At 39.8% G+C, this 11,997-nt stretch overlaps 1 protein-coding gene across 1 annotated transcript in view; it reads right to left on the bottom strand.

Moving 5' to 3' along the window:
- Window positions 1–11,997, bottom strand: part of Nsun6 (NOP2/Sun RNA methyltransferase 6) — a 42,097-nt gene that overhangs the window by 11,881 nt on the left and 18,219 nt on the right. The window contains exons 7-8 of the mRNA XM_057787606.1: window positions 10,072–10,191; window positions 4,907–5,051 (exon numbers count right to left, since the gene is read on the bottom strand). Coding sequence (XP_057643589.1) covers window positions 4,907–5,051; window positions 10,072–10,191 — 265 coding nt within the window. The remainder of the gene's footprint in view (window positions 1–4,906; window positions 5,052–10,071; window positions 10,192–11,997) is intronic.

Here is an 11,997-nt window from a genome sequence, read left to right as displayed (position 1 = left end):
ATAATCTATTATCTTAGCTTTAGTTTTTTAACCTGCATACATAAATGCCAACTATTAAAATTTAGCTTTCATTCTTTCAAGTGGTCCACAGTGTGAAGTCATTTTAAATTGGGGCAAATGAAAACCATACTTGCCTGCTAGCTTCTATAGCCACTAACAGGAAGTACAGGAGGGATGGGGTGAGGAGTGGAAAGCCAATGGGAGAACAGACTTTCTCCTCATCATCAGTTTCCTTTTTCTTTCTTTCTCTCTTTCTCTCTCTCTCTCTCTGTCTTTCTTTCTTTCTCTTTCTAGTTTTTTTGAGACAGGGTTTCTCTGTGTAACAGCCCTTGTTGTCCTGAAAGAACTAGCTGTTTTAGCTCAGGCTGGCCTCTAACTCACAGAGATCCGCCTACCTCTGCCTCCCAAGTGCTGGGATTAAAACCACCCAGCTCCTCATCTGTTTTCTTGTCAAAACCTTCACAGCCCTTTTTACCTTGGCACCACCAGTCTCATCCTTTCCTGGAGTAGCCAGAACCCTCTACAGGTGATGTCCCAGGTGCAGGAAGTCCCTGTTCTGTGTGGAGGCGCTTGCCTGCAGCAGCTAAGCAATGTTCCTCCCAGCAGCTGACAATTCTAGGTCACCACAGAGTTTCCCTTCTGCTTTACAGCCTGCAAGTATCCATTTGCCTTGCTCCTCTTACTGCTTATTTTCATGCTAAGTGGTCTCTCACTGATGTAAATTTATACTAAATTAGCTATTGAAATACTTTGTACACTGTGTTTTTTATTCTGTAACCATCTGAATTCATCTGAAATACAACTCTCAACAACTGCCTAAAAGCTAAGAAATCGGCAGTTCCACAAAGAACTTCCATGCAAACTACAGGTTTGTTTTGAATATGCTCCTGAAGCTCCGTATTAGCAGGGCCCTACACTAGGACAAACCAATAACAGGTTGTAACTCAGAACTGACTCACACCCATAGACACAACTATACCTGGTAATCCTGGGGAGGGCAATGGCAATGCCTAATCTCACTGCTCCTAATAAACTGTGATGGCTGCTCTTTCTTGCCAGTTTGTCTGGTTTGAGGAATATCTGAGACATTAGTAAAGTACACTTCTGGGTAAGTTTGTCACGATATTTCCAGAGAAGATCCAATCATAAGAGCCCTAATCTAAGACACTGATCAACTTCTAACGCCGGGAGGCAGTAGAAGACAGGAGGTAGGACTAGTTCGAGGACCCTGGGGGAATCTTCTTGGAGGCAATACCTTGCCCTAGCTGTTATTCCCTTTTGCTCTGGTTCCTGGTCGCACAATGGACTTCTGTGCTCTACCATGCCCTGCCTGCCACTATGGACTAAAACCTCTGACCACAGTGAGCCAAATTACATCTTCCTTCTTTACATTGCTTCTGTCCAATATTTTGTTTCATCCACAAACATGAAGCTAAGACAGTGCACTTAATCTATGATACAGTATGTTATATACACATTAAAGACTAAGATCACAAAAAAGGTCACCAAATGCACTTGGTGCAACTGAAATTTCTCTTATTAAAACTAGAAAAGCAGCTGGGTGTAGTGAATGCCTTCAATTCCAGCACTCCGTAGGCAGAGTAACTTTGAGGCCAGCCTGGTCTACAAAGCAAGTTCCAGGACAACCAGGGATACACACACAGAGAAACGCTGTGTTGAAAAACAAAACCATTTCTCTAATAATATACCATACGAATACATAAGTCCTATTTGCCAGAAGCTTTTTCTAACTTTAAAACTCCAGAGAAAGCACCAAAAGAGACGGAAAGACCACCCATGCTCACAGAATGGTAGAATCACTCTGTGAAAATGGCTCTGTTTTACAAAGCTAAGCACAGACTCAATACCATCACCACCAAATTTCCAAAGACATTCTTCAAAGAAAAAAGCAATCCTAAAATTCATTAAGAAGCAAAAAGATCCAAATAACCAAAGCAACCCTAAACAGAAAGGCCAGCGCTAATGACACCCAGCTCCAGATTACATCACAAAGCCATAGAAACAGAGGCACACAGCACTGAGACACAGGCACAGACCACAACAACCAAAGGATTAGAGCACGAGCCTCAAACCCACACAGCCATGGGCACCTCATTTTTGGCAAAGGAGTAAAGTGTACTTGCAAAGACAGACTCTTCAACAAATGAAGCTAAAAACTACAATGAACAGAAAGACAAGAGTATCAAAGAGAAAATTCATTGAGTAAAAGAGAAATGAGGCACATCCAAGGAGGAATTATTAGAAAATATATAGTCAAAAGGAAAAAAGATGGAGAGCAGCAAATTCAAATGTCTGAGACTGTGAGCCACATCTCATCCAAACCACCAAAAGTAGTAAGTTACAATAATTTGTGTAGGTATATTCAATATAGAAATATACAAATTATGCAATAAAAACAAAAATGGAGAACTAAGAAAAAATCTTGAGCTTTTAATGTAAAATTCAGTCATTATCAGCTTCACATGGCCTGTGATGGATACATTTTACAGTTCATAAGATTCGCTACCAAACCCTACAATACATAAGCAGAGGATTAAAACACAGCACAACCACACCTAACTACACAAGAAGACAGCAGCACAGAAAGCAAATGCATCTATAAATCACTTGGGAAATAAGGAACAAACGACTCAAGCAATCTTCACCACTTGGTTATTTATTGGAATAAACTGGATTAAATACTTCAGACCAAGGACAGAGTAGTTATACATACTAAAATCAAACAAACACCAATCATTCATTGCTGTAATGGCTCTTCACTATACTTCATTGGATTCAGGGTCAACTAAGAAACAAAGCTCAGGAAGTGACAGTGAGGGGTGCCTCTGTGGAGGCGTTTCAGAGATGTTTAACTGGAGAGAGGACCCACCCTACACCAGGCAGCATCATTCTGTGGGTTGAAGTCCAGGAGAACAAGGAGGACAAAGAAGTGGAAAGCAGCATTCAGCTCTCTCTGCCTCCCACCTATGAAGCAATGTGACCAGTTCCTCATGCTCTTGCTGCAGCAGCTGGAGAAGCACCTGACACCGCATGCACCTTCCCCACCATGATGGGGAGGTCATGAACGCAGAGTACACCATGGTGGAAACTCATTAAGACAGACTACACCATGATGGGAGACTAGAAACCCAGGGTACGCCTCCACAATGTGAAGCTAAGGAACCTTTCCCTAGTTTGCTTTTGTCAGTGTTTTACCATAGCAACTAATACACACTCCAAAGGGGGAAGGATTTAGATGGGCATTAATTGCTCTTCAAAAGAAGATATGGAAAAGAAATGGACAATTTTCTGGATCAGTATCACTTACCAAAATTAAAGCAAGACCAGATAAATAAATTAAATAGACCTATAGTTGCTAAGGAAATAGAAACAGTCATTAAAAATCTCCCAGCCAAAAGAAGCCCAGGGCCAAACAGTTTTAGCTCAGAATTCGACAAGATTTCCAAAGAAGAGCAAATACCAATACTCCTCAAATTGTTCCATACAACAGAAACAGAAGGAGCATTGCCAAACTCTTTACGAGACTACCTGGAAACAATCTAGATGCCCATCAACTGAAGAATGGATAAAGAAGATGGAGTACATTTATACAATGGAGTACTACACAGCAGAAAAAAATGATGACGTCTTGAATATCACAGGCAAATGGATGGATCTAGAAAAAAACAATATTGAGTGAGGTAACCCAGGCCCAGAAAGACAAATATAGTATGTACTCCCTCATAAGTGGCTTTTAGACATAAAGCAAAGAAAAACCAGCCTACAGTCCACAACCCCAGAGAACCTAGACAGCAAAGAGGACCCTGAGAGAGACGTACATGGATCTAAACAGGAAGGAGAAAAAGACAAGATCTCCTGAGTAAAATGGGAGTGTGGAGGTCACAGGAGAGGGTAAAAGGGAAGAGGGGATGAATGGATGGGAGTGGAGAAAAATGCATATCCCAATAAAAGCAGTAAGAAAAAAAGACAAGGCCAATGTGTATATGGAGAAGATGCTCACTATAAGTAACCTTCAAGAAAATGCAATGAGAACCATAAGACATATAATCTGACCCCTATGAGGAAGTAGTTATTAAAAGAAAGGAACAGAAGGTAATCTGGTGAGAGCATGGAGAAGAAAGGGCACACGTGTACTGTTTTAAGAACATAAATAATACAACCACTAATGAAGTGGCATGGTTCTTCAAACATTACATTATAAAGCTGCTGTGTCATACAGCAGTCCTGCTTGCTAGTGGGAATACAAGAATGGAAGTAGATGACTGGGAACTGTTGTCGAGGTATCTGCACTCCCATGTTCACTTCAACAGTATTTACAAAAGCAATGCTACAGAATCAACTCAACTGTCTACCAATAAGAAATGTTATTTTAAAAATGTAGTGTATATACACAACGGAATATTATTCAGCCTTGAAAAGAAATCTGCCATGTGCAACAGCATGGAAGAATCCAAGACAGTTAAGCAAAAATAAGCCGGGCACCAAAAGACAATTGTATCTGGAAGCTAAAAAGCAGAGCACATTAAAGCAGATAGACAGTGGTTACCAGGGAATAGCTGGGAAGCACAGGGAGATACTGTGGAAAAGTTACTAAGTTTACCTAGACAGGAAGAGTCATTTTTCAAGATCTAATGCACAACAGGATTGTATACACTTAGCAATAACATATATTACATTTCAAAGCTGTTGAGAGTAAATTTTGAGTGTCTTGCCACCTAAATATTATCACATTAAGACATTAGCAGACATTACATTAAATATTACATAAACACTAATTATCTTAATTACTTTCTGGTCACTCCACATTCATTCCTGTATTAAGATCCAATAAGTACATGTAATTATGAGACAAAAACACAGAACGATAAATACAAATTAAGGTTACCTTCTGTGCCATCAGCCATATCAAGTTTAAGTGCCTTTGTCGAGTCGAAGCAAAACGCCCTGATAGAACGAAGCCCTAATAATGAAGCATTCTGCTTTAATTTCTCCACTTTATTCAATATTTTATCCAGTGCTATTACTTCTCCCTAAAAATGAAAATAAAGTATAAATCCAAAGCAGTTATAAAAATCACCAATACAAAAGACTAGTGTAAAACTGTGGTCTCCCGTTTTCCTCCAATGCCTGCTGAATTCTTTTTTTAATTTATTTTATTTTTTATATTTATAGATTCATTTTGGTATTTTTTATAATTTATTTTATTTTTTTAAAAAAACTATCTTTTTTCATTTTACATACCAATCCCAGTTCCTACTCCCTCCCCTCCTCCCACTCCTACCCTCCACTCCACATCCCCATCCACTCCTCAGAGACTTCACATGACTTTGGGGAAGGTCCAAGGCCCTTCCTAGTACATCTAGGCTGAGTAGGTATCCATCCAAAAGAGAATGGGTTCCCAAAAAGCCACTACATGCAGTAGGGATAAACTTTGGTGCCGCTGCCAGCGGTCCCCCGCAGTGTGCTTTAACCAACCGTTTAACCAACCGTACATCAAATTTACATTGGCTGAGGGGTGTGGCTCAAGGGTAGAGGGTTTCCTAGCAAGCAAAAGGTCCCGGAGTCAGCTCCCAGCACTGAAAAATTAATTCCTTAAATACCTAGGCTTTCCTTTAAACAAACACATTTCTGCCAATATATACCATATAGCCTACCTTTAATCTATAGATGTCAAAACCGGAAAAAAATATTTGCTATATTTTCAAGAAGCTTAGAAAAACTCTTTAAGGTAAACATAAAACCACCAATCTCGAGTGACTGTTCCCCTGGGGAAAAGCGTGAGCTTCCTCTATGAAACCTCTAGCTTCAAGGAATTATATACAAATGAATATCGGTAAAGCTGATCCCCGTCTTAATATTTCAAGGAATACAAAATTCTCTGAACTAGGGTAACCAAAAGAGAACATCATTAGCCCAACTTCTGTGCACCACAGCACAACGCTTTGGAAAGGCTTAAAGCTCAAACGCTGCTACAGGATTCCAGGATCAGGAGGCAACTGCACAGTGCTCAAGTATGACCAGTGAAGGAGAAGAGCTGTATGGTGGTTTGTATGAAAATCACCCCAGTGGCTCACAGGGAGTGGTATTATTTGAAAGAATCATGGCCTATGGCCTGGTTGAGCAGGTTCGCCCTTACTGGAGGAAGTGTCATTGGTATGTATGGGCTTTGTAGTTTCAGGGGCTCCAACAGGCCCAGTGGTTTACTCTCTCTTCCTGCTGACTGTAGATCCAGATGTAGAACTCTCAGCTCCTCTCTATCACCATGTGTGCCTGCATACCGCCATGCTTCTCTCCATGATAATATACTAAGTCTCTGAACTGTAAGCCAGCTCCAGTTAAATGTTTTCCTTTATGAAAGTTGCTGTGGTCACGGTGTCTCTTCATAGCCATAGAAACCTCAAGACAGTCAGTAAAACAAAGACTCCTCCAAACAGGGACAAGGAAGAGGGTCAGAGTCACAAAGGCAGAGACAGGAACACAGCCCAGCATCATGATCCCCAGGTGGCTCTGGTGAAGAGAGACGGGCAATCCTACTTGGAGGACAAAGCCTTGAGCTGGTTTTACCGAGGCAGAGGGGAATCCCAGTTGTCACTCCCTAGGACTCACTAGGGGCTACCTCAAGGAGGATGCTATTATTTAAAATGAGCTACCTGGCGTCAGAGAACAGGCAATAACCATAAGTCAGGAAATTTAAATGTCATCTGCTGTGGGTCTGGGAGCTGGCTGGGCAGAGCAGGAGGGCCAGGGGCTGACAGTCTGAAAAGTGCACAGGCTGGCATTATCCCACCGAGTGGGAATAGCAGGGGTGTCTAGTGGACTAGGTCTGAGGTCACGGGGTAGCTCAACCTCAAGAGCACCCTTCGGTGTTGTAGAGCCCCAAGAACTCCGGAGTGCAGATGATTATGATGCAGGAGGTTTTGAAAGTACAAAGACAGGTCTTCCTGTTTGCTTGGTCTAGCTGCCTTAAGAGACACATGCCATAGGTTTTCAGGGTAGAGCCCATGGCGCTGAGGCACTGGGTGCCTTTCAGTTCCTGAGAAACTGAGGCACCCCCTCAGGCAGTGAAGCATTAGGGCCACTTGTGTTTCTTTGTGTCCCTTAGAAGTCATCAAAGGCATGCAGAAGTTTGGCAAAACAATTAGTCTCAGACATTATTCTTATTTGCCCTTATAAATTAAAACCACCATTATCCTGGCAACCACCATTGCATTCTGTTTTCATATGGGGTATAAAAAGTCTGATTGCTTGGAATAAACTTGTCTCAGCCTCTAATTTTTGAGATCCTCTCTAACCTGGCCTGGTTTTCATTCCCACAGACCATGTCAGGACACCCTGATTTGGTAAATAACTGCTGGTGCTTACACTAACATCTTTTCTTTACTTCTTTAAAATAAAAAAAAAAAAGCTATGTTTTCCATTTTTACTCCTCAGCTTCTCTCCATATAATTTTGCCTTTAAGCCATCTAATTACTGGGAAATCTAATTTCGTTTCTTTCCCCTAATCTGAGACAAGCATTCAGAATACCAAAATAATCTATTCAATGAAATAAGAGCAGAAAACTTCCCAAATCCAGAGACTGAAATAGAATCCAGACAAGAAAAAACAAACATACAAAAAAGCTATTTAAAAACCCAACTAGGCTTTCTCAGAGAAGAATCTCTCCACAACTTATTACAGCCAATATAAAGAGCAAAGAAAGAATATTAAAAGATGCAAAGGATGACCTCAAGTCAGCTACAAAGACAGTTACACCAGAATAACACAGATTTCTCACCAGCAGTCCTCAAAGCCAAGAAAACAAGGGATAATATATTTCAAGTCCTCACAGTAAAAGACTACCAACCAATATTGATGGATCTAACAAAACTATTAAAATTGGAGAATAAGGACATCTCAAAATAAGCACAAACTAAAGCAGCTCAAAACCACTGAGAAGCACTGCAGAAGCTACACGAAGAAACCACTACCCAAAGAGAAGGAAAACAGTCTCAACCAGGAGAAAACAAGAAGGACTACATTTCTTCTGAGGAATGGCTAAATAAAGAAGAACTAGGAAGAAATCCATCATATAACACAGAAAGTTAGCATATCCCCTGATAGTTATAGGGGAGAAAGTAAGGCACATCAATCCAGCAAAATAGAAAACGACCAACAAAATTACAAGAATTAGTTGGGTTAGCAAATTGGCTTAGTAGGAGTAAAGGAACTTGCTGCCAATCTGACATAATGGATAGAAGAACTCAATAAGACTTTTAACCTCTGCATGCACTTTTCTCCTGCCCTGAAAAAATAAATGTAAAACAAAATTAATTAATAAATATCTCTCACAAATTATATTAAGTCCATTAACACATTAATAGAGAGGCAAAGACTAGCTGACTGGATGAAAAACCCAGATCCAACTTTAAGTATCTGTTATTCCCAAGAAACATATCTCACTAGCAAAGATACTCATACACAAAGGCTCAAATGATGAAGTACAATCAATCAAGCACACAGAAGTTGAAAGCAAGTTGGCATCACTATTCTAGTATCTGACAAAGCAGAGTTAAATCAAAATCAGAGGAGATAAAGAAGGGCCCTGCACATTAAGAAAGGGACAATTCATCAAGTCGATGTAATCATATAAATATACATATACCACCAACTTTATAAAACAAACATTAGTCGGCATAAAAGGCTGCACATGTCTTGAGATAATGCCTTGGAAGACTTCAGTGTCTTATTCTTGTCTTTAGATAAGTCATCCAAACTAAAAATCAACCGAGAAACTGCATCATAAACCAATGGACTTAACTGCACAGTACCTACAAAAGTATCCCATTTAACTGCACAGTACCTACAAAAGTATCCCATTTAACTGCACAGTACCTACAAAAGTATCCCATTTAACAGCACAGTACCTACAAAAGTATCCCATTTAACCTCACAGTACCTACAAAAGTATCCCATTTAACTGCACAGTACCTACAAAAGTATCCCATTTAACTGCACAGTACCTACAAAAGTATCCCATTTAACTGCACAGTACCTACAAAAGTATCCCACTTAACTGCACAGTACCTACAAAAGTATCCCATTTAACTGCACAGTACCTACAAAAGTATCCCATTTAACTGCATAGTACCTACAAAAGTATCCCACCTGACACAAACAGAATATATGTGCATCTCAGAAGCCCATGAATCTTCTCTAAAATCAACTATATTCTAAACCACAAATCAAGTCTTATCCAATATACAACAATCAAAATAACTTCTTGTAACCTCTTAGGATGCACTACAATAGAGCAAAAGTCAATAAAGCAACTACAGAAACTACTCACATGTATGGGAACTGAAAACACATTTGTGTGTGACCAATAGACTACTAAAAAAAAAAATCAAAAAGAATTTTTTATTATTTAGAAAAAATAAAAATGGAAAGGAAATGTATCAGAACATTTAGGGCATAGCTAAGAGAACTCTGTGAAGACGAACATTTTTAGTTGGTTTTCCTTATGATCACTTATATTTAAAAAAAAGATCAGAGTTCTCAGCTACATAACCTCACGATGCTGCTTGAGGTCTCAGGGATGTGAGAATGAGTTCAGCACAAAGCAAGAACAACAAAGGTCAGAAATTAATGAAATGGAGTCTAAAAGAAACAATACACAGACTCAACCAAAAATTGTTTGAAAAGATGAACAAGACTGATAAACTTCTACCTAAACAAAGCAACTCCAAATGAACAAGACCCAATTAATAAAACTAAAGAAAAAAAATAGGATGTTATATCAGATACCAATGAAATACAGAAAGTCATTTAATCTCAAAATTAAAAGCAAGAGAAGACGTCTTAAATATTTCAGTCTATAAGAGAACAAGTCTCTAACTATATTAGCTAACTGGGACTGTTTCAAGGTTGTCCTCACAAGTATCTGTTAACTGAACTGAATGTGGTAAATGACACAGCAGAAGAGTCTTCCGGTTGAACATCCTTTGTTTCCTAGGTTACTTCAGCAGCCATGGTAACTATCTGAGAGGAGCCTGCCATGACGACATCCTCACCTGGTCCCGCATCAAGGCTGCAATATGTGTAGTTTTGCCCCCAGGTGCTGCACACAAATCTAGAATCTTCTCTCCAGGTTGAGGATTCAGAACATGAGCTACAACAGCAGATGGCAAATTCTATAAGGAAAAAGAAGAGAGAGAAAAAATGGAGTCTTGACAATGTAGCATCTCAACTCAATGAACAAACAAAACAGAACATGTTTGCATTTACTTTGGAAGAAATGAAGGACACAGACCTGGAAGATAACGGCTCTTCCAGAGAAAGACAAGGACAAGAGGCAGGAAGACCACAAATTCCCTAAAGCTTTCCCCACTTGCCCTCTACAGTGACTTCAGTAATCATAAGAATTGGAAGGGTTAGCTTCTGCCAAATTCTATGCATACCCCATGTGATTTCAAGACATAACTAACTGCTTTAGTTGTCATGCCCTGGCTCCTTCAGAAGTTAGTTACTGAAGATCAGTCAGGAAACTGGACCACTGGATCACAGCTGCTGAGGTGGTTCAGTGGATAAAGATATTTGCTGTCAAGCCTGAAAATTTGATTTTGATCCCCAGGACCTACATTATGGAGGGAAATAGCCAACTACTACAAGTTGTCCTCTGAATTACACACACATGCTGACATGTGCGCACACATGCATGTGCACACGTGAGAGTATGTGCACACACACATTTAGTAAAAAGAACAATATCCATTTTCTTAAGTTATAATAAGCCAGTGCAGGCTTGAGAAAATAAGATGTGTATCATCCAATTTAATATCAAACTTTAAAAACAAACAACTACTGGCATGTGTAGCATGATTAATAAAAACCCAGAGACAGAAATTGGGGTTCAACCTGAAGGTCAGAGTAGCTAAACAGGCATCCACTAGCTCTGCCTCCACCTCTTCAGTCAGCCAGGCGGGCATGTAGCCCGCTGCTGCTCTGAACGTCACTTCTTCAAGCCTCTGCTCCCTTATCTATGACTGTAGAGATTTTTAAGTGGTGCATGAAGTAGTCAGTGTATTTGAAATACTGATGAAACACAGATAAATAATCAGTATACATTAAGTGCAAGCCATTATTACAATTTCTAGTCAGTTCCCCTGGTCAATGACAAATGTAATATTGTAATATTACATGTAATAAAAGTTTCCACTAGGAAAATGACAAAAGTTAAATTCTATCCTCAAATACAAAAGCTTCAGTCCAACAGTGGTCTAATTCTTTTGTTATGAAATGTCAAACAATAGGTCTGTAGCATGTATGGATATCAGGGATCACAAATTGTCTTGTGATTTATTTTTTTACAGTCAGAAATCCAGGGGGCTGGAGATGTGGCTCAGCAGTTAAGAGAGTGTACTGTTCTTGAAGAGGAGCTGAGTTTTGTTTCCAACATTTCCATTAGGCAGCTCACAATCAGCCCCAAATCCAGCTGCAGGGGCTCTAACTCCTTATTCTGGCCACTTGGTGTATATACCTACATTGCAGACATACACCTATGTAAATTGAAAAAAAAAGAATATAAAGTCCCAAATCAGGAAAGGTAGTTGAAGTTGGAATAACAGTAAGATATGTAAAAGAAGTTTGTACCACATGGACTTCACCTGTCCAAAGTCTAAACTAAATTGTAGGATGAGGCGGTATGGTCTTCTATCTTCAAAAATTAACACTTCTTCTTTCATTGTTAGCAATGTCAAAGTGTTGAGAAAACACCCACAGTGAGTCAGGGGTGTGTTCGCAAATAACCACAAGTGAAAACAAGCAAACAAAATCACCCAAAGTGATTCACAAATGAGTAGGCAGAAGGCTCTGGGTTCTAATCCTTTGCATCATCCCTGAGGAGGCTAGGTAACAACAAACAAATCACTTTCTGTTCTTCCCAGATCTGTAAAGAGCTTTTGGCTTAATACTGGGAAGAGAAGAAAGCACAGAGCTCC

This window comes from Chionomys nivalis, chromosome 13 (assembly GCF_950005125.1).
Source record: "Chionomys nivalis chromosome 13, mChiNiv1.1, whole genome shotgun sequence".
In the NCBI taxonomy this organism is placed as follows: domain Eukaryota; kingdom Metazoa; phylum Chordata; class Mammalia; order Rodentia; family Cricetidae; genus Chionomys; species Chionomys nivalis.
Note: the sequence above shows the minus strand (reverse complement) of the source record. Positions and strands in the feature narration are given on the sequence as shown.